The following is a 23,997-nucleotide window of genomic DNA, read 5'->3' as shown; positions in this document are numbered from 1 at the left end:
GACCAAGACAGTAACTAAAACCAGTCATCTTTCTGGTCCTATCTGGCCAAGACTGAACTTGCCATGAGAACCACCTTGTTGGAAAAGAGCCTTTATGAAATTGTGCTTCTCCTCTATTACAGAGGCATTCAAGGTTTGTTTTTTTCTTCTTCAGAATCACGGAATTTTACATATCAGTAATCAACTATTTCTAATCTTCAGGGATATCAGCATTTCATTTTCTTGTGCTATTCTGGGCTTGCCATGCTAAAGCTTCCCACATCTTGTCTTGAAAGTATTCACAAGACAGAAATGTGAGGTTTTTAACTTGGAGACTCTTCAGGTTCTTAAACAAGAATGTTTGGTTTTTTTCTACCACAATCATTATTACACATTAACATAATAATAGTTTATTGATTATAAAATATAATTATCATGTCCTCCTTTCGCTCAACTAACCAATCAACAAACATTTATTAAGAGCTAGGTATATAAAAGGGAAACAACCCTTGCCCTCGGGAAATATTTATTTTATTTAGCAGCCAGGTACTCATAGAAATGGATGGAAAAGTAAACCAGAGAAGAAGTAAATACAAAATAATTGGGGGGGGGGGTTGGGAGGTACTGGCTATTGTGAAGAACAAGACAGACTTCTGATTTTCATTGAACTTCAAAGAAAATGAAGGCTTTTCAGAGGAGCAGGGGAAGAAGGAATGCATTCCAGACAAGGGGCCAATCTGTGCAGAGGCCAAGTTGAATTAAATTCTGAGCATTGCAAGTATATAATGGAATGGTTTGGAGAAGCTCGTTGGCATTGACTGTCTAGAACATTAGTATTAATGTCAAATCTGAAGGATAAAAATGAGAAAAAGTCACTGCTTACAAGAGCTTCTGTACAATCTGTTCAAATGAGTCACGGATGCTCCAAAATGGGAAATGGAAAAGGAAAAGATATTAAACTTGATTCTGAAATTTGATGGATGCAAAGAAATCACCTGCAAACCCAAATGAAACTGCTTTCACCAGTCACAATACATCATCCAAGGCCAACGTGGGTCTGGAACACAACTGTGTCCATCAAACATTCCAGAACAAACTGGAAGATTCTGTGATGAAGACAGGATCATTGGTTATTATGGCAGGATTCTGGCAGTGTCTCCAAACTCTGGTCCTAAAACAATCTTGAGCCTTTTCTAAATGACAGAGTAATTTGTATTACCTGGTTCTGCTCACCAAGGGAATGAGTGAAGTTGAAAAATCAAATGGAAAGGGAAATGTGTTTTTACACAGCCTTAAAAAGACTCTAAAGAGGGAATACATTGCTCAGGTTCTAAGAAACCAGGGAACAGACAGGCAGCAGCTAGAGAGGGCAGTAATGAATATGGATTTCACTGGACCTGGGTAGAAGGCAGGCTCTTCAATTCACTATCTGAGTAACCCATGAACTTCAGTTATCTCAATTGCAAAATGGGGCAAGGGGATTGGGCCTCTATGGTACCCTCTAGTCCTAAATATATAGGCCTATGGATTGAGAGCCTTAGTTTTAAAGGAATGAGGGGAGAGGTCTTAGTGTGGCATTGAGGTCACCATGTGGAAATGTGTTAGCCCCTAGACCTATTGGCCCAGACTCAGCAAGCATCTGTAGTTAACGATGGTCAAACTTCTAAGTCTCAATGGAAGTGGATGGCCACTATGGAAGCATGGGATGCTGGGGACAATGGGAAGGACCTCCTAGGACAAGCTAGTCAAGCAAACGGATAGCATCTATCTAGTTGTTCTTGGACCATATCAGAGGGGCCCTATACCAAAATGGCAGCTCTTATTCAAGTCAAGAGTTGATAAACCCAAGGAGCATCGGAACTGGGACTTCCCCCTTCACTTCTAATGAGTCTTATAGGGTCAATTCTCTGGTAAAGCTCAGGGCTTTGGTTACACCTAGAAGCAACATCACATAATGAAAAAGAGAATTGTAGTATCAGAAAAGTACCTACCTTCTTCTCCTGTCTCTATGAGTGACCCATAAGCACAGAAGAAGATCAAGTAGGGGCAGCTAGGTGGTATATTGGATAGAGCACTGGCCCTGGAGTCAAGAGGACCTGTCTTCAAATCCAGACTCAGATACCTAATAATAATTACCTGTGTACCTTAGGCATTGTCTTAAAAAAATAAAAACAAGGGCGGCTAGGTGGCGTAGTGGATAAAGCACCGGCCCTGGAGTCAGGAGTACCTGGGTTCAAATCCAGTCTCAAACACTTAATAATTACCTAGCTGTGTGGCCTTGGGCAAGTCACTTAACCCCATTTGCCTTGCAAAAACCTAAAAAAAAATAAAACAAAAAACAAAAACAAAAAAAGATCAAGTATATGGAAAAAATGACCAGACCAGAGGAAGGACCCACAGAAAGAATCTCTGGGAAAGCCATATAATCTTGAAAGCCCCGAGGGATTATTTTAGAAAAGACCCAGCAAGGGGATGATGCAAAAATAAGAGGAACTTCATTATTATTCAAAAAAGGTGAGTGAGGATAAAAATAACTAGCCTGCCTATCTCAGTTTCCTCATTTGCAAAATGAGCTGCAGCAGGAAATGGCAAACCACTCCAATATCTTTGACAAGAAAACCTCAAATGGGGTCAGGGCTGAATATGACAATAACAGCAACGATCATGGTTTTCAGCCTCTTGCAAATCCTTTTCAAATTGGATTCAAAGCTAAAAATCCTCCTCAAATGATGTATTGGAGGGCATTGGAGGGCATTGTGGCTCCTTTCCTAACAAATCTTAAGATTCTTTTGAGACAAATTCATTAAACTTAAAATCATCACCTGAATCTATTTTATTGCTAAGTAGCTGAATCAAAAGGGAAACCAAGATAGAGCAAGAAGACCACAAGAGGACCAAAGAAACCCAATCTTAAAAGAAATTTGACTTTCAATGACATCATTTGACTTCTACAGTTAGCATAGATTAGGAAAAATAAACAAGTTGCTTTATGAAAAAATATAAAATCATTTCAATTATTAGGAATTTCATTCACAAAAAATTAATATAAGTCGATATTTTTAATATTTTGATCATAACAATGATGTAAACTTTTAATAAAGCAAATAATATTTTTCTTAGCCCTGGTTTTACCATAGGATTCTTTAATGACCAACAGCAAGCCATTCCTCTCTTCTGATCTCTAAAGCCGAACTGGCCATAACCAACAGCCAAAAGGTCCTGAAAACCAGAAGGAAAGATTGAAAATCAGCATCCAGCTAGTCCAGAAATTAGACCAAATGCATGACTCTTTTTAAGAACTGTTCTGACCAAAAAAAAAAAAAAACAAACTAAAAACAAACTAAAAAAAGTAAAAAGAATTGTTTTGAAGGGGCAGCTAGGTGGCACAATGGATAAAGCACTGACCCTGGAGTTGGGAGTACCTGAGTTCAAATCCGAACTCATACACTTAATAATTACCTAGCTGTGTGGCCTCGGGCAAGCCACTTAACCCCATTGCCTTGCAAAAAAAAACCTAAAAAAATTGTTTTTATGTATATGGGAGAAAATAAAATACTAAATAATTTTTAAAGGTAAAAAGTAAAACCAAGAAAGAAAGAAAGAAAGAAAGAAAAGAAAAGGAAAGAAAAGAAAGAAAGAAAGAAAGAAAGAAAGAAAGGAAGGAGAGGAAGGAAGGAAGGAAGGAAGGAAGGAAGGAAGGAAGGAAGGAAGGAAGGAAGGAAGGAAGGAAGGAAGGAAGGAGAGGAAGGGAGGGAAGGAAGGGAGGGAGGGAGGGAGGGAGGGAAGGAAGGAAGGAAGGAAGGAAGGAAGGAAGGAAGGAAGGAAGGAAGGAAGGAAGGAAGGAAGGAAGGAAAAAAGAAGATCCTGCTGGGAATTTTTTCATGGGGTTCTAGCAGCTTCTTAGCCCTGGGGGACTTGCCCATCTTCCTTCTTGCTGGAGGTTGGAAGCCAAGAATGCTTGATTTTGAACCCTTACATCTAGAGATGAATTTCAAAGATGGTGGCACTAACTTACTGGATTGGCTTTATTCCAAGCCATACTGCTCACGTTGTGCCCTTTGGTTAGGTCACAAGAAAATGACCACAGTCGTTCTAAATTCGGGGGGACGGGTTCTTCTGTAGTTTCCACAGGCTCTTCCTCTATAATTTCTGATTCTTCAAATTCTTCAGCCTGCTTAGCTGTTTCTGCTTGGCAAAAATTCTCTTCTCCTCTTTCTTGCTTGCCTAAGGCACAGTCAAAATTAAAAAAAAAAAAACCTATGTGTATAACATATATATATGTATAACATATATATATATATGTGTGTATAACATATATATATATATATATGTATATATTGTGTTCATTCTGTGGGATTGTCAAGACCCAGAACTCTGCCAAATCCCCTCAACAAATGAGAAGTACCTCTTTTACATACTTGAAATAAGGTCAGTTTACAAAGTTACCATGAAAGAATAATCAGTTGGATGGAACTAAAAGATGTTTATTCATTTAATGTGAGAATTTTTGTTCCCTCCTCCTGAAATACAACTTGGATGAAGAATACTTCCTGAAACATGACTGGTATGTGTTACCCTACACTGTAATTACCTGAATTAAGCCAGCTTAAACATCAGTCACTGTTTAGACACCTGCAACTCTCCCTAAATTCAGCAGGGTCTCCTTCAAAAAAATCAAAAGTTGTTTCTATTGCTAAAAATAGATTTCACTTGTTAGGTTTCCAAGTAGGACAAAAACGACTAGCCCACAAACTAGCCAAGGTTTATATTTTATTAAAATGTGCAAATGCCCAATGAGGCAGGGACTGTAGAAGCTGCTCCCTGGACTCCTAGTCTACACCCATCCATGATACAATGAGCCAGGATCACTCTTTCCCATGGGCATTTTGGAGACTTAAGTTTCAAAAGGACATCTGGAAAGGGATTCTCCTAGCTCCAGTCACCAATAAACTGGAGCAGTCAAGCAACAGTCAGCTGGGGAGGAAATAGAAAGGACCAAAGACTAGGCCAGATTGGGGGGGGGGGTGAGGGGAGGAGGAGACTGGCATTAAGACTTCAAGGAGGCAAGGTCAGCTATGGTTAATAAGAGGAGCCCTGAGATGCCAACACTGGAAGAATGGCCTAGCGGGGGAGGTATCAGTGGGGGCGGGGGATGTTGACCTTTCTTTACCTCCATCTCTTTCTACTGGACATCACTCCCTCCCCCTGCTAGGGATGTCTTGTATTTCTTTATTCTCTTGTTAATATGATTTTACGATTTACCATATTTACTTAAGAAAAGATTATACTATCTGCTCTACATTTCAGAAGCAAATTAAACTTTTTTACATTTTTTTTTCCTCAGACAACTAATGGATAGAAGTCTTGGGAATTAGAAAGACCTGAACTCAGACACTAGCTTTGTGACTTTGGCTAACTCCCTCTGTTTCCTTATCTGTAAAATGGGGATAACAAAAGCACCTACATCCCAGGGTGGTGAGGTTCAAATGGAATAACAGATGCACACTGCTTTGCAAAGCTTAAGGATGTATGTATGCATGCATGTTCATGTGTGCAATACATATATAAGTAGTAATATGTGCTTGGGTATATATACATATATATATATATATATATATATACACACACACACACATCTGTGAGTAGATGTATATATAAAATGTATAGGTATATAAGTGAAAAACAGCTTCTATGTACATTAGCTATTTCCTTAATCTCCTAAAATTAAGTTGCCTATAGGTCTCAATTGATTATTTTTCCTGTTACTCAGTGTCTCTCAAAAGAAAAAAAAGGTGGGGGTGGATGGGCATGGTCCTCCACTGAGGATTTGAAAGTCTCCCATATTTAAAATCCTGTCCATTGAATATGCCTTCTAAAGTCTGGCCTTTAGAGATATTGCCAGGGAAAATAAATAAGAATATATCTTTCATTCAAACATCTTATGATATATATCATCACCCTATCCTAAAAAATATGGAGAAGGCCACTTGAGGGTATTAGAAGATTACAGAATTATAAGCTTTATAATTATAAGGCTGGAACTATAAATTAAAATTCTTTTTTTTCTTTTTCCCCCTCTAACAATAGTAATAACTTGGAGGGAGGCTAGGTGGCACAGTGGATAAAGCACAGACCCTAGAGTCAGGAGTACCTGAGTTCAAATCTGGCCTCAGACACTTAATAATTCCCTAGCTGTGTGGCCTTGGACAAGCCACTTAACCCTATTAACTTGCAAAAAAACTAGTAATAACTTGTATTTTTATATCATTTTAAGATTTGCAAAGCTGCTTTATCATCTTAGTATGTTCTTCGATCTTAAATGCTTAATGATTGATCGCCACACCAACCCCATGTGGCAAGGACGCCAGGTATAGTTATTCCCATTTACAAATGAGAACACAGGATTCAGAAGTTTGGTGAGGAAGCATCAGAGGCAGGACTGGGATCTAGTCTTATCTAACTCAAGTAAACGTTCCTGCTGATTGCTGCCTCTCCGGGAGTTCGAATCTTCTTTCCCAGCATTCCCCAGCTCCCACTCCACCTGTGAGCAAGGACTAGGCATACACATCTATTAAACTGCCCCCCTCCCCAAACCCTACAACATCAACACAAAATGCATCGTCTTCACCATCACTGTCATCCCACCTCCAACCCCTATTTACTTGTGTGACCTTGGCTGCCTCAGGTCCTTCACCTCCTCACTGGACTGGGCTCACTGTTCCAGTTCTAATGGACCCCAATCCTTCCTTAGACCTTTGGGTAGCTTGCAAAGCCCTGCCCATGTGTGGGGAATCTCATGTGATTTTTTTCTCAATTGTGATGTGGTCTTTTGCCCTAGCTTCTGATCTCATTATTCAACTGTAGCTATTCCCTGAGTTCAACAGGGTTAAATGTCTTGCCTGGGGTCACACAATTAGTAATTGAGGTCATATTTGAACCCAGGTCTTTCTGATTCCAGGCTCACTGCTCTATCATTGGCATCACCAACTATTCTCATTGCCACTGATCTCTCTTCCTGATTCTGCCCACCTATACGTGTGATTCTACTAGTTTGTTCTGATTTCAAATATCATGTCTTTGCATATACACCAATCAAATGTATATGGGAGAAAATAAAATACTAAATAATTTTTTTAAAGGTAAAAAGTAAAACCAAGAAAGAAAGAAAGAAAGAAAGAAAGAAAGAAAGAAAGAAAAGAAAGAAAAGAAAGAAAGAAAGGAAGGAAGGAAGGAAGGAAGGAAGGAAGGAAGGAAGGAAGGAAGGAAGGAAGGAAGGAAGGAAGGAAGGAAGGAAGGAAGGAGAGGAAGGGAGGGAAGGAAGGGAGGAAGGGAGGGAGGGAAGGAAGGAAGGAAGGAAGGAAGGAAGGAAGGAAGGAAGGAAGGAAGGAAGGAAGGAAGGAAGGAAGGAAGGAAGGAAAAAAAGAATATCCTGCTGGGAATTTTTTCATGGGGTTCTAGCAGCTTCTTAGCCCTGGGGACTTGCCCATCTTCCTTCTTGCTGGAGGTTGGAAGCCAAGAATGCTTGATTTTGAACCCTTACATCTAGAGATGAATTTCAAAGATGGTGGCACTAACTTACTGGATTGGCTTTATTCCAAGCCATACTGCTCACGTTGTGCCCTTTGGTTAGGTCACAAGAAAATGACCACAGTCGTTCTAAATTCGGGGGGACGGGTTCTTCTGTAGTTTCCACAGGCTCTTCCTCTATAATTTCTGATTCTTCAAATTCCTCAGCCTGCTTAGCTGTTTCTGCTTGGCAAAAATTCTCTTCTCCTCTTTCTTGCTTGCCTAAGGCACAGTCAAAATTAAAAAAAAAAAAACCTATGTGTATAACATATATATATATGTATAACATATATATATATGTGTGTATAACATATATATATATATATATGTATATATTGTGTTCATTCTGTGGGATTGTCAAGACCCAGAACTCTGCCAAATCCCCTCAACAAATGAGAAGTACCTCTTTTACATACTTGAAATAAGGTCAGTTTACAAAGTTACCATGAAAGAATAATCAGTTGGATGGAACTAAAAGATGTTTATTCATTTAATGTGAGAATTTTTGTTCCCTCCTCCTGAAATACAACTTGGATGAAGAATACTTCCTGGAACATGACTGGTATGTGTTACCCTACACTGTAATTACCTGAATTAAGCCAGCTTAAACATCAGTCCCTGTTTAGACACCTGCAACTCTCCCTAAATTCAGCAGGGTCTCCTTCAAAAAAATCAAAAGTTGTTTCTATTGCTAAAATAGATTTCACTTGTTAGGTTTCCAAGTAGGACAAAAACGACTAGCCACAAACTAGCCAAGGTTTATATTTTATTAAAATGTGCAAATGCCCAATGAGGCAGGGACTGTAGAAGCTGCTCCCTGGACTCCTAGCCTACACCCATCCATGATACAATGAGCCAGGATCACTCTTTCCCATGGGCATTTTGGAGACTTAACAAGTTTCAAAAGGACATCTGGAAAGGGATTCTCCTAGCTCCAGTCACCAATAAACTGGAGCAGTCAAGCAACAGTCAGCTGGGGAGGAAATAGAAAGGACCAAAGACTAGGCCAGATTGGGGGGGGGGGGGGGTGAGGGGAGGAGGAGACTGGCATTAACACTTCAAGGAGGCAAGGTCAGCTATGGTTAATAAGAGGAGCCCTGAGATGCCAACACTGGAAGAATGGCCTAGCAGGGGAGGTATCAGTGGGGGCGGGGGATGTTGACCTTTCTTTTTACCTCCATCTCTTTCTACTGGACATCACTCCCTCCCCCTGCTAGGGATGTCTTGTATTTCTTTATTCTCTTGTTAATATGATTTTACGATTTACCATATTTACTTAAGAAAAGATTATACTATCTGCTCTACATTTCAGAAGCAAATTAAACTTTTTTACATTTTTTTTTCCTCAGACAACTAATGGATAGAAGTCTTGGGAATTAGAAAGACCTGAACTCAGACACTAGCTTTGTGACTTTGGCTAACTCACTCTGTTTCCTTATCTGTAAAATGGGGATAACAAAAGCACCTACATCCCAGGGTGGTGAGGTTCAAATGGAATAACAGATGCACACTGCTTTGCAAAGCTTAAGGATGTATGTATGCATGCATGTTCATGTGTGCAATACATATATATGTATATATGTGCTTGGGTATATATACATATATATATATATATATACACACACACATCTGTGAGTAGATGTATATATAAAATGTATAGGTATATAAGTGAAAAACAGCTTCTATGTACATTAGCTATTTCCTTAATCTCCTAAAATTAAGTTGCCTATAGGTCTCAATTGATTATTTTTCCTGTTACTCAGTGTCTCTCAAAAGAAAAAAAAGGTGGGGGTGGATGGGCATGGTCCTCCACTGAGGATTTGAAAGTCTCCATATTTAAAATCCTGTCCATTGAATATGCCTTCTAAAGTCTGGCCTTTAGAGATATTGCCAGGGAAAATAAATAAGAATATATCTTTCATTCAAACATCTTATGATATATATCATCACCCTATCCTAAAAAATATGGAGAAGGCCACTTGAGGGTATTAGAAGATTACAGAATTATAAGCTTTATAATTATAAGGCTGGAACTATAAACTAAAATTCTTTTTTTTCTTTTTCCCCTCTAACAATAGTAATAACTTGGAGGGAGGCTAGGTGGCACAGTGGATAAAGCACAGACCCTAGAGTCAGGAGTACCTGAGTTCAAATCTGGCCTCAGACACTTAATAATTCCCTAGCTGTGTGGCCTTGGACAAGCCACTTAACCCTATTAACTTGCAAAAAAACTAGTAATAACTTGTATTTTTATATCATTTTAAGATTTGCAAAGCTGCTTTATCATCTTAGTATGTTCTTCGATCTTAAATGCTTAATGATTGATCGCCACACAACCCCATGTGGCAAGGACGCCAGGTATAGTTATTCCCATTTACAAATGAGAACACAGGGATTCAGAAGTTTGGTGAGGAAGCATCAGAGGCAGGACTGGGATCTAGTCTTATCTAACTCCAAGTAAACGTTCCTGCCGATGCTGCCTCTCCGGGAGTTTGAATCTTCTTTCCCAGCATTCCCCAGCTCCCACTCCACCTGTGAGCAAGGACTAGGCATACACATCTATTAAACTGCCCCCCTCCCCAAACCCTACAACATCAACACAAAATGCATCGTCTTCACCATCACTGTCATCCCACCTCCAACCCCTATTACTTGTGTGACCTTGGCTGCCTCAGGTCCTTCACCTCCTCACTGGACTGGGCCTCACTGTTCCAGTTCTAATGGACCCCAATCCTTCCTTAGACCTTTGGGTAGCTTGCAAAGCCCTGCCCATGTGTGGGGAATCTCATGTGATTTTTTTCTCAATTGTGATGTGGTCTTTTGCCCTAGCTTCTGATCTCATTATTCAACTGTAGCTATTCCCTGAGTTCAACAGGGTTAAATGTCTTGCCTGGGGTCACACAATTAGTAATTGAGGTCATATTTGAACCCAGGTCTTTCTGATTCCAGGCTCACTGCTCTATCATTGGCATCACCAACTATTCTCATTGCCACTGATCTCTCTTCCTGATTCTGCCCACCTATACGTGTGATTCTACTAGTTTGTTCTGATTTCAAATATCATGTCTTTGCATATACACCAATCAGATTTTGGGAAACAAGTTGGAAAACATCACCCTCTAAAACTGAAGCTAAGGCAATAAAAATGCATCAAAGGGAAAAAAAAGAAACAATTCTATGAAATGACTTATAAGTGGGTCACATGAGAGCAAGGTGTTCTCTGAAATCTTATTAAGTAACAAGTGTTTCCCAAAATTCCAGTTAGGGAGACACTCCTCCAAAACACATCCAAAGGGAAATAATCTACAATTAGTTGAAATCTTCTTTGCTCTGACTTCCCAGTCTAAAAGCCCCCTCCATTGCCACCACTTCCTTTTGTCTTCCCTTATTAGGATATGAGCTCCCTGAGGGTGGACATCTCACTGGTTTGTATTTATATCCAGGGGCTCAATAGATGGTCCAGCATATAGTAGTAGCAAATAGTAGCAATATCTTTTCATTCATTTTTATTCATATAGTAGAAAGTGGTAGGTTTTGAATCAAAGGCCCTGGATTCAAATCATAACTGCTCTTAACTATTTCTGTGACCATGAGCATGCTTGCTTAACTACTCTTGGCCTCAGTTTCCTTACATGTAAAATCAAGATATTGGACTAAATGAACTTAAAAGATCCCTTTCAGGTCCAAATCTGTGAGCTCCTGGTCAGGACAATGTTATTACAATATGATTTATTTGTGGTTTGGAGTCCAGAAAAATAAATAAATAAAAGACAAAGAGTAGGAAATCATTCCTTTGTGTTACAAGAGTGATTTCAAACCCAAATCTAGATGCTTCCCAGTGATGTCATCAGGCTATCTGAAGGACTAATACCTGAATCTTTATTTTTTTTTTCTGAAAAGATAGGCCAAGGCAGCCTTGACAGGCTTATAGATACAGTCTAGTCAAAATTGACTTTGTCATTCACTCATCTGAACGTACCCCTCCAACCTGGAGGGGATCACCTAACCAAGAAACTAGTGCCTGCTCTCCTACTAGGTGTCCTGAAATCTCTCCTTATCTGGGACAATCCCATTTTCAAGAAAAACTTGTGCATTTTTGATAGTTCTTTATAAAAAGAATATCCTTTGTCAGACATTTTGCTAGTTTTTGTTTGGACAACAGGGCCATGGGGGATATATTTCCTATCATGTATTTTGAAATTTGGCCTCTTGAGTGAACTAATTAGGAGCCAGAAGAGACCTTGGAGACCATTCAGTCTCCAACACCCTCATTTTATAGTTGAAGAAACTGAGACCTGGGGAGATGACATGACCTGACCAGGTATCACAAGTATTGTGTCTAAAGCAGGATTTGAATGTGGGTCCCCTAAGCCTATTGCCACTGACTTCTCCACCATATTGTATCATGCTCCCCATTGTGAATGTCTAGTACCCTAGTGCTGTAGATATCATTCCCATAATAAAAGAATTCATGGGGAACTGGTATTTTGTTTGTTTTGTGGGTCAATCAGTCCCACTGAGCCTAATCATCCAAGGGGGAAATGAAATTAAGTTTCTGAACTTGAAAAATTGTGGATTCCAACCCTTTGGATCCCTTCCTGGTGGAGATGCTCATTGAAATTCAAGTCCATTTTGGTTTCCAGGTGTGCTTTCTGTTTCCTGTATGAGCTGCAACTTCGGGCTGCTCCTTTGACTTCATTCCTTAATCCAAAACACTAGCTTCCAGGTAATTTTCTGGGTCTGACTCACTTCTGGGCTTATCCTCAGCTACCCCCCCCCCCCCAGCCCAAACCCTACAACATCAGGCTTGCATTGGCACATCAAATTCTGGCATTGAGCCCTGACTTCAGGAGCCAATTATGTCCTTCATCTAGTACTAAGAGTTATAGAAAAGTATAAAAAAAAAGTTATAGAAAAGTTCCTCTATTAGAATGTGAGCTCCTCGAGGGCAGGCACTGTGATTTGGTCCTTCCTTGTAATACCAGTGATTGGCTCAGCAGGCTTACTCAATTCTTGTTAACACTTTTCAAGATTTGGGGTTGGGTCAGACTGAGTATTCCCTTTAAACTGTGCAGTTCTAGGACTTTACCCCCTCCACATCACAACTTTCCCCATCACAGTTTCAATATATTGTGAGACACTATAAGAAATGAAATGGGAATTTGGGAGGACAGAGTTTTGTGGAAGCCACAGACAACACACAAAGGCCAGCCTTTGACCAATTACTGAACCCAAAGTTTACTATCAGACACTGTAAACACCCCATAAAAGGAAAAGGAGAGGCCTCTATGAAGAGGACCAAAAAATTTAAGTGAGTTTTCCAAATAGTGGGGGCATCACCCTGCGATGTGGAAGGGATATCTATATTATTAAAATTACATAGAATTTGTTGGGCAAGGTGGGATTCATCTTTAGAAACTGAAGTTTTAAGTTTTATGAATATTAATAGACTTTTGGAACACTCTAGATAAGTAGCATCCCCATTTCAGAGAAAATATATTTTCTCCTACAGGAGCAAAGCAGAATTATTTATTTTTTTAAAAAAATACCCTCTAGGACAGGAAGCTGTCGATAAGCTGCAAGTTTCAACTGAAATATATTTTCCATGAGAACCCTCTCCATGAAAAATAAATCCTTTTGAAATTTTTCCGACTTCAAGATCAATTCTGAATGGTCTTCCTCTTCCTCATGAAATTTTGCCAGAATGATGCTTTCCACATCGATTGTAGAACTGTTGTCACTCGCTGTAAAATACCAAGAAGACAGTATGAAACAGGTGATCAATGAAGAATTACCCACAAGTTGTCATTTGGGTTCTGCACTCATCATGGTGGGCAGGAGGGGAAGGGAATCCATGAATTCCATGAATTCCATGAATTCTCATCTCTTTATTTCTAAAGTAATATGGGGGGGGGGGGGCGGCTAGGTGGTGCAGTGCATAGAGCACTGGCCTTGGAGTCAGGAGTACCTGAGTTCAAATCCAGCCTCAGACACTTAATAATTACCTAGCCGTGTGGCCTTAGGCAAGCCACTTAACCGCATTGCCTTGAAAAAAAAAAATCTAAATAAATAAATAAATAAAGTAATATGGAATGTGCATGACAGTGAGCATATGATTTAACATTTTTTTTTATTGATATAACAGTCTCCCAAAAGGTTATATAGGCAGAGACTGCTTTGGGAAAGATCAGTGAGAAAATCTTTCTTGTTCATCAATCCTATCAACTTGGTCTGACTGTGGTATGTGGGGAAGCTCTCAGGCTGAGAGTTGGTCATTTATTATGGGTTATTCAGTCTTTTTTCAACACTTTGTGACCCTATCTAGGGTTTTCTTGGCCTAGATAATGGAGGAGTTTGCCATTTCCTTCTCCAGCTCATTTTCCTCATTTGAGGAAACTATGGCAGACAGGATTAAATGACTTGCCTGAGGTCACACAGCTGGTAAGTGTCTGAGGCCAGTTTTGAACTCAGGAAGATGAGTCTTCCTGACTCCGGGCCCAACAAGAGTCTGTATTTGTCTATTTTGCCCAATCAATCAATCATTTATTAAGTGTCTATCATATACCAGCCACTAGGTGTTGTGAAAACAAATACCACTAGTGAAACAATGCCAGCTTCTAAGGGGGAAGAAAGCCATCACATGCGTAAGTATAAATAAAATTAAATAGATATAAGCATAGCTAGACCAGCTAAGCAATTAAGTATTAATGAAAAAAATATAATATATAAATAGAATAACTAAGCATAACTAGATTAGATGAAAAATGAGCATAGATAGACTAGAATAATAAATCTGGTACCTTGGGTTCTTCATTGCTAAGCTGGCCAGACAAGTTCAGTGATGTTGAAGAGGCTCAGGATGTGGCCTGGACATGGACTGTCACCTTAAATCTGATCTCTCACCTGAGAAGCTCATTGTTTGTTTCTGATCATTTAAGGAATGTTTGGGGGGTCGGGCATTAGTGGGTAGAAGGCCGTCTTGGGGACCACTCTTGTAGCATTAGTTATAAGAGGCAGTGAGGGCCAAGCATGGGAAAACTGTCTAAGTAAAAACAGATTCCCACCTAGGGAAGTTTTGATTCTATGATTTTGTCAATCTGAGGAGTGTCTTTCTGTCTTAGACCCTTACCTTATCCCAGTGGAATCCCAACAAAAGGGTCGCATGACAAACATCTCAAACATCCCCGCATAAAGTGAGGCTACTAGATTAACATTCTCTAATTAGAGAGAATATTTGCCGATTCACTTTCCCAGAACAACATTTCTCAGACATAGAGGAATAGAAAAATATACATGGAAGCCCAGAGTTTGCCTATGGATGTAACCTGGGGCAGGGACATTCTTTTTTTTTTTTCTTTAGGTTTTTGCAAGGCAATGGGGTTAAGTGACTTGCCCAAGCCACACAGCTAGGTCATTATTAAATGTCTGAGGCCAGATTTGAACTCAAGTACTCCTGACTCCTAGGCCAGTGCTCTATCCACTGCACCACCTAGCCACCCCTGACAGGGGCATTCTTGAAGTAAATGGAAATCATTCTTGTTGATTTTTTTTCAAGAAAATTGGCATTTAAAAGTGTTTTCTTCTTAGGAGCAGTAAATTCTCTCCCCTCTTCCTATTTATTTGATAAGATGCTATTTTTCCAAATACAAGATTATTTAGCAATTTCTGTCTTCTGTTGTCAGTTCCTGGCTTACGGTTCCCTTTTGGTAGATCTCTTTCTTCTGTTTCATTCCCTATCAATCACTTATCCTTCTTTTATCATGCTAAAACTGAGTGATATTCTTAATTATTGAATAGATTTTGTGGAAATTTATTTTTTATTTTAAAATTATTTTAAAGATAAATAGTTCTTTCTCTTGAAAAGAAAGAAGTTTTCTTATATTCATTTACTGAGGCCTGATTACTATCTGTACCAGTTTGGTTTTAAACCACTGAAGTAAATTCTTATTGCTTAAAAAAATGAGATAAAGAAAAAAATTAGCTAATCTATTTCATTATTGATATATCCCTTAACTACAGTGGCAAGCAACAAACAAAAATCAATCAATAAACAAACATTTATTAAGTTTCTAATTGTTTCCCAGGTACTATACTATTCTCTCAGAGCATAAAGAAAAAAATCTAAACAGTTCCTGCCTAAAAGAGCTTACTTTGTACTTAGGGACACAGATCCACATTGATAAAATAAATATGAGGTTGAATTTTTGGTGAGAGGACACTACTACTTGGGGAGAACAGGAAAGGCTTCTTGGAGATGGTGGTGCTGTTATTGAAGAAGCAAGGGTGAAGACACAGCTCATTCCAGATATGGGAAACAGCCACTGCAGAGACAGGAGTGTAAGAACCAGCAGCTAAATTGAGTGCGTGACAGAAGAAATGTCTAAGAAGGTTGGAACGACAGACAGGAACCAAGTTGCAAAGGACCAAGATGGATCTGAGTGGAGCGCACTGAGCAGGGAAGTGCCATGGTCAGACTTGCCCAATATGTATAGGAAGATGGACTGGTGTGGGGAAGGACTTGAGTGCAAGAAACCAATCAACAAGAAATACCATGGAGATAGAAACTACAAGATCTGCACTGATTGGATGTGTACCATAAAAGAAGCAAGAACCCAAGGACAGCCCCAAGTCTCTGAATCTAGACATCAGGAAAGATGGCAGTCCCTCAACAGAAACAAGGTCCTTGAGAGAAAGACAATGTCAGGCATGACATCTGATGGAAATACCCAATGGGCTAATGTATAACTGGAGCTCAAAAGAGTCTAAATAGGTATGGGAATCTTCTGAATGGAGAGAATTAAGATTATGTACACTAATGGAGAGACCAAGTGTAAAAAAGCAGAGGGCCCATCTCAGAGGCTTAGATCAGACCATACTTAGTTAAAAAGCAGGTTTTAGATGTTGAACCAAAAGAAGATTGAGGAGAAATTGTCAGACATGTAGGAGAGAGGTTTTAGATGTTGAACCAAAAGAAGATTGAGGAGAAATTGTCAGACATGTAGGAGAGAAAGAGAAGTGAGAAGGTCACAGAAACCTAGGGAAGGAACGATATCCTGGGAAAATAAAGCTACAGAGAGGTCAAGTATGAAGAAGGAAATGAAAAAACAAATCCAATAACCACCAGGAAACCTAAGATTTTACTCTTAAGTTAACTGTACCCATTACTTTCTTGATCTTTGAAAATTAAGAGATGTTGAGAATGGCTCCTTGTAATCCAGGTAAGACTATTTTTGAAATAACTAGGAATGCAAAGAAATAGACTTTCAAGTCCCCGCCACATGCCAAACCTCATATCAGTGCATCATTTTCCCAACTGGTTATCTGCATATGGTTTGAAAGTTGGGAATAACTTCCTTGAGAGATAGACAGAAGGGCTCCGAGGCTTTTGAACCACCCTAACCATCACCAGACCCTGATAGAGTCAGTCCAAGAGTCTTAAGAAAAGCCTTGCTTCCCATCAAGGGTCCTCAGCCTTTATCTTGAGAAGCAGCTTCATGGAGATGCCATCTGGCAACTGCTCCTGGAGGTCTTAAGGTCATTTTTCCTTCCCCACCCTTGCTCAACTTTCTCCATAGCTGTCCATAATGAAAGCATTATTTCATACAACAGGACTATTTTGTGAGCACAAAGATGCAAAAGTATGAGTAGAATACAGTGATCTAAAAAGAAGTTGGAGCTGAAAGGTTTTAAAAGAAAATGATGAACAAACTACTTGGAACAGAACCATGAAAATTTAGCAAATGTGATTTTTTTCATGACATTGAAACTTTTGAACATTTCTTATTATTCCATTTTTTCCTGAATCAATATTTTAATTAATACCTTAGTAGGCTAATACCTAATGCTTTAAAGCAGGGCTATCCAACCTTTTAGCTCTTCTGGGTCACCCATTGCCCAAAACACTACATCAAGGGCCACATATAGAATTCCATATGAGTTCACGAATCCTCACCAAGGAGTCCAAAAACAAATACAATGCCAGGGCCCACAAGATGGGCCCCCAAGGGCCGCTGCAGCCTGCAACTAAAAGTTGGACACACCTGCTTTAAAGGATCACTGTCTACAAAGTTACATTTCCCCTATGTAGTCACCATCAATCAATAAACATTTATTAAACATCCATGTACAGTGATAATCATCACTTCTCATGGGTAAAGTCTTTTGCTCTTTAGATAGGTGATTTGATCCAACATTCCTGCTAAGTGAGATTGATGTGCTTTTAGGTTAGAGGGACAGAAACTGATGATCTGCATTTTAAAAAAAACTCTGGTCCAGGATCTAATATGACCCTGGGGTATATCAACAATGAGAGAAAGTTTTGTGCTTTGCACAAAATTGATTTAAAAGTCATAAACAAAAGCAAATTGGAACATACTTTTGTCTACAGTACTCAGAAATCGGGAGTCCTGGATTGTCCTCATCCTCTCCAGTCTGCCGTCTGACAGTCTTTTATTCCGTGTCATCTCTGAATCAGCATCTTTGGTGGAGTGATAAGTGTCATACAAATCCCAGGAGGTGGAGATTATGCCTAGACAGACAGAGACAGACAAACAGAAAGAGAAAAAAGATGCTGCCGACTGTCACCCTCAAAGGAGGACAGTGACTTTTGTGGAGACAAAATCTCACCCTGATTCCCTTCCCTAGTACAAGACTATCCAGGGCTTTGGGGAGGTGTTGGCAAGACTTGCAAGAGTAAAGGAGGAGATAAACCATCAATATAAGTATGGGAAGAAATTATTATTAGGAATAGTAGGGAATGTAGAATCAAAGTTCTATTCATCTAAAGGCTTTGGTGTGCTATCATCTGAATAATTTAAAGATCCTTGATTCTGGTTTTCTTTTTTTTTAGGTCTTTTTTTTTGCAAGGCAAATGGAGTTAAGTGACTTGCCCAAGGCCACACAGCTAGGTAATTATTAAGTTCTGAGGCCAGATTTGAACTCTGGTGCTCCTGACTCCAGGGCTGGTGCTCTATCCACTGCGTTACCTAGCCACCCTGATTCTGTTTTTCTTAACCAATCGACTTACACATATAATATGTAATAAAAACAGTTCATTTTCACTGTTTGATCTGATATTCAAAACCTTCCATCATCTGATGCTCCCTCCCTGATTTCTTCCTCCTCCTACTCTATATGGTTGCTCCTTGTCCTCCTTCACTCCTAAACCCTGATTCTTCCCTCAGATCGCCAGTCTTTCAACCCTCTAACTATCTAAAGCTGATCTCTCCTTCATGTCTGAATTCAATATTCTCTTTCTCTATGAAGCTTTCCTTGATGATTCTAACCTAAACAGATCTTTTCCCACCTAGCATTTCTACAGCCCAACATCTTGGTCACATACATCCACATACATACATGCATATGTTCACCCATACACACAAGCATATGTACTCTGTTCTAGCTACTTTTATTATTGAATTATCAACTCCTTGTACCCCATTCCCCAATAGAGCTAAGAACATCCTGGATACTCAAGGGATGACTGCTGAGGCATTGCAAGAGCAGACTCAGGAAATCTGGCTCCCATCAATATTGCTAATCCAGCCATTACCTTTTTCTTCTGTTAAGATTTTCTCACATTGAACTTCCTTGTGTTTGGGTGCACCATTAAAAGTCTGCATCACTCTTTCAACGTATAAGTCGTTGCCAGCTCGATTTTTACAAAGATTATCATATAGCAAGTTCTTTTTCCTTTAAAAAATAAAGTGAATAGGGGCAGTTAGGTGGCGCAGTGGATAGAGCACAGGCCCTGGAGTCAGGAGGACCTGAGTTCAAATCCGGCTTCAGACATTTAATAATGACCTAGCTGTGTGGCCTTGGGCAAGTCACTTAACCCCATTGCCTTGCAAAAACCTAAAGAAAAAATAAAGTGAATCCTACTTGTTAATAATATGGTATCTGTGAGCTCACAGATCCCTAAGACACACCTGCTACTATTGTTGTTTTCCTTAGGAGAATACGCTCCACCCTATTCTGTTCTAGAAATGAGATTTACTATAAATATATATGTATTATATATGAGATAAGATATAAAATAAGATATGATATAAATTTACTATATATTTACCACTTGCTCCCCTATCAGCTTTTTCAAACTTCCGCCACACGAGGTCACTGACAGGATGTCAGGGTTTCCTTGACAGGGAACTTTTAGATTTTGGGGGAAGAGAATATAAGATGAAGACCATACTTCACAGAGGTCCAAGCTGACATTTGAGAATGATGTTGTTTCCACAAGTTATTTGGGACAAGATAATGCTCTAAAAATAAATTTACTGATGATAAAAATGAAAGCAAATGGTAAAGAATAAATGACAGCTTCGGTGCTGCTGCTATGTGGGAAATTGTCTCAGTTCACTTCAATTTCCTAATGGATATAAAATTTTGATGATAATAATAATAATTAATATTAATAATGGCATTTATAGAGTGCTTTATGGTTTACAAAGCACTTTACAAAGTAAGTATCTCATTTGATTATCATAATAATCCTTCAAGATAGATGCTATTATTTGTCTCTATTTCTCAATAAGGAAACTGAGGCAGATATAGGGATAAAGGGACTGGCCCAGGATCACACAGCTAATCATGTCTGGGGCTGAAATTGAATCCAAATCTTTTTGACTCCTGGCCAGAGCTCCATCCACTGAACCATAGAAAGAACAAGTGATTTGCTGAGCATTCAATTAAGTCATTTCTCAAACAGTAATTTTCCAAACACATCTTTTCATTTCAGAGTCAAAAGTCCCTTTCACCTTACAAACATTTCACTCCACACCATAGACAAAAACAAATTTTAAAACAACAAAAAAAACCTAAAAACAATTTTTGAGTGAAAAATTACCAGGTACACAGAAAAATGAATGTGAATAAAAAGTCACCCTCAAAACACAATTATGGGGGTGGCTAGGTGGCACAGTGGATAAAGCACAGGCCCTGGAGTCAGGAGTACCTGGGTTCAACTCCGGTCTCAGACACTTAATAATGACCTAGCTGTGTGGCCTTGGGCAAGCCACTTAACCCCATTTGCCTTGCAAAAAAACACCTTAAAAAACCCCCACAATTATGACTTGATACATCTACTAAGTTTTTAATAATATTTAGCATTTAAACAACTGTGACATACTTCACTTTCTCAGTTTCTTCAGACTCCACAGAATGCATGACTGTTGGGAGATTAAAGAGCCACAGCATGTCTGTCTCTGAGAGGTAGATGTCCACCTTTTCCTCTAATTCTTCTTTGGTTAGGACTTTTGGCACTTCTTTCTTCACTTGGAGATCTTCCAAAGGATCGAACAAGATTATTGGTTAATTCGCACTTTCAACTTATAATTTTGCTTCTCCTTATCTAACCACTATTGATAGAGGTGAATTGCATCGCCCACTGACATGGTGGATGAAACCTTCTGTTGTCGTCTACCCTTCTAATGGAGTTAGGATGCTTCAAGCTTAACCAGGGCAGGTGGGAATGCGGTGGGTTAGTTCACAAACTTTTTCATTAACTAAAGATTGGCATTAACTAAAGATTGGCATTAACTAAAGGGAATAGAGACCACATCTTTGATTACATTAGGATTGGGGATTCCTGTTGAAGAAACTCTCTCCACCAACACATCACTCACTCTCTCCTCCCCATCTCGAGGTCTCAGAAACTTACCCAGACAGTTGAATGGTCAAATAACTTTGCCCAGGTTCCTGCAGCCCGGATGTGTGAAAGGCAGGGATCGAACCCTATGAGGCTACTTCTCTAAACTCTACTTCTCTATACTGCCTAAGCAAATATATTTAAATATTAAATAATTCACATAAAGTACTGCACCATCCTCAAATATTAGCTATTATTATATATATATTAAAATATCTATTTGTTACATGATTATTATGTTTGTATTGTGTAAAGGTCACTTAAGGTGTCACTGAAAAGGATGGAAAGGGGCAGTGGATAGAGCACCGGCCTGGGAGTCAGGAGGACCTGGGTTCAAATTTGGCCTCAGACACAGTAATTGCCTAGCTGTAATCCTGGGCAAGTCACTCTTCACTCCATTGCCTTAAATTTAAAAAAAAAAGCAATAAAAAAAAGAAAAGTAGAGAAATGTATCTCTGGAACCCTCATGCCAATGTGCCCAATTGTTGGGGTGGAGCTCAATTAGGCATTTTTTAGAGAGTAAGTCTTTGAGAAGGTCTCGGGTGAATTGATGCGGTGACAACATGTTTGAAAAGAGGTTACCCGTCCCTCAACAATAGTTTCTTTCTGATGGCTTTTAGCGAAGCAAATGAATAGAGAAAAAATAAAATCATTCATCAAGCACTGAAAACAAAGTTTGATGAAAAAATGAGAGCTCTTGGGGTGCTCAAAGAAATGATAACTGAAAGGAAGCTGAGGTTCATTTTACATGTGAGTAATCTCAGAGAAATTGAGCTCCTTACCAAGATCACACAAAGAGTAAGGATCAAGATTCAGATTTGAATTCAAATGTCTTGATTCTACAACTGATAAGCTTTTCATTGTTGGTTGGCTGATTATTATCCTTCATTAGAGTCAAGTTACAGTGTGGCTGACTGTGGCTGAACTCGCAATGCTCTACCACCAGTCCAACATAAATAGGCCACATATCCTGTGTTCAAGGGGGTTTGGAAAAATTACCAAGTGATTGGAATAGTCTCATTAAGTAACTGTCCAGTGAAAAGAGGGGACATGGAACAAAATGCTGGTTGGTTTTCACTTGGTTACATATTCAATGACTTTCAAAATTATAAATGAATCTCTTTTCCATATTCTGTCTAAAGGTTTCAGATAAGCATACTCTGAGAGGAAATTTTCAGTCCTTGTGAGATCAACTCTCACTGATTTCTGACTCCACACAGCCATTTAAAGACATTAAGAGAGACACTATCCAGGAAGAGGGAAGGGAATATTCTCTATGATCCATCCACATCTGGAGCACTACAATTAACTCTGAGGTCTAGCACATTTTAGGACATGGACAAAGAAGAACACAAGAAGGAGGAGGAGGAAGAGGGGAAGGAGAGGAGAGAAGAAAAGAGAAAGGAGAGGGACAGAGACAGAGACAAAGAACAAATAGTATGGTGAAGATGTAGGAGCATAGTAGGAAGCTAGGTGGCGCCACAGTGTCCAAGAATTTAAAAAAAGTTCAAATTCTGCCTCAAAACCTTATTAACTGTGTAATCCTGGGGAATTGACTTAATGTCTCTGCCTCTGTTTCTTCATCTGTACAATGGGAATTATAGCCCCTACCTCTGAGTGTTTCTGAACATTGAATGAGATATTTGTAAAATGCTTTTCAAATCTTAAAATATTATGATACCTAGCAATTCTTATATCGATGATGATTGTCATCTTTGAGAATTTGAAGAGAGGTTATTGAGAAAAATTAAGTATTTTATGATTGGCTGGGGGGGAGAGAAAGGCAGAGGCCCCCAAAAGCTGATTTAGATTTGCTAACATTCTAGTTCTTCAAACAGAATGACAGCCAGTCAGTCATGTGTCCAGGGAGTCCTGGGCAAGGTGGACAAGGTGGTTTCTGTGTCCTCCATAATGGAAGTCGGGAACTTCAATGCAGACTTGATCTCCTTGCCAAATGCACCCCAAGACAACACTGATTAGCTCATTTATCAAATCTTACACAGAAGGATGATGGGACGCAATGAGCAGTGTTACCAAATAAGTAAAAAGAAATAGTAGAGAGAAAAAAAAAACTTGGTAAAAGCCAAATATGTAACATCACCCCAAAGCCATTTTAAGGAAAAACAATAGATGAAAGATGGGAAAAGATCAGCAATGATTTTTATAACCAATTCTTTTTGTCACCACAGAAGGAAAAGCCACATTTACAGTCTCAGATCACCCACGGAGCAGGCTTTCTCCATCCCCTTTTTGGCCCAAGGCCCCCAGGCAGGTTCTGGGGAAGCTGAAGGGGCGCAGCAGGCTTCTACTCAAGCGAGGGGGGGGGGAATTAGTCAAATAGATGAGCTCTGGAGCCCCCAACTATTCAGTTGGCCAAACACATTCCGTTTCAGGGATCCCCGTTTCAGATTCCAATTAGGGTTAGGATTAGATTTTGCACATTTTGAAAGAGTAGTTGTAAGAACCCAGGCAAAGGGCTGGTTGGTCCCCAGACCCTAGGCTTGGTTTGTCTTTGGGCAGAGAGGAACAAATAGGGAGTTCAGCCTGGGGGGAGGGTGTTGGGGGAAGAGGGAGACAATGGCTTTGCACTGGGCTAGTTGAGGTTAGAGAGAATGAGGAGACCAGGGTGATGCGGTCTTGTCCCCTTGTGGCCAGGCTGGTACTGGCCATGTCCAAGAGGGACCTGCTGTCTAAATGGACATACAAAGAGGGACTCATGATCGTGGGGGAGCCCCCAAGGGTGGGAGAGGAAAGAAGGGACAGCTCCTTCCCACCCTGGTCTTACTTTCATTTGTTTTCTCAAATAT

The 23,997-nt window shown here is 39.6% G+C and overlaps 1 protein-coding gene across 1 annotated transcript in view; it reads right to left on the bottom strand.

The window, feature by feature from the left end:
• The window catches only part of DNAI4 (dynein axonemal intermediate chain 4), a 66,210-nt gene that overhangs the window by 20,781 nt on the left and 21,432 nt on the right, over positions 1 to 23,997 (bottom strand). Inside the window, exons 5-10 of the mRNA XM_074221242.1 lie at positions 20,672 to 20,825; positions 19,097 to 19,236; positions 17,921 to 18,073; positions 13,095 to 13,289; positions 7,559 to 7,767; positions 3,112 to 3,198 (exon numbers count right to left, since the gene is read on the bottom strand). Coding sequence (XP_074077343.1) covers positions 3,112 to 3,198; positions 7,559 to 7,767; positions 13,095 to 13,289; positions 17,921 to 18,073; positions 19,097 to 19,236; positions 20,672 to 20,825 — 938 coding nt within the window. The remainder of the gene's footprint in view (positions 1 to 3,111; positions 3,199 to 7,558; positions 7,768 to 13,094; positions 13,290 to 17,920; positions 18,074 to 19,096; positions 19,237 to 20,671; positions 20,826 to 23,997) is intronic.

This window comes from Macrotis lagotis, chromosome 2 (genome assembly GCF_037893015.1).
Source record: "Macrotis lagotis isolate mMagLag1 chromosome 2, bilby.v1.9.chrom.fasta, whole genome shotgun sequence".
In the NCBI taxonomy this organism is placed as follows: domain Eukaryota; kingdom Metazoa; phylum Chordata; class Mammalia; order Peramelemorphia; family Peramelidae; genus Macrotis; species Macrotis lagotis.
Note: the sequence above shows the minus strand (reverse complement) of the source record. Positions and strands in the feature narration are given on the sequence as shown.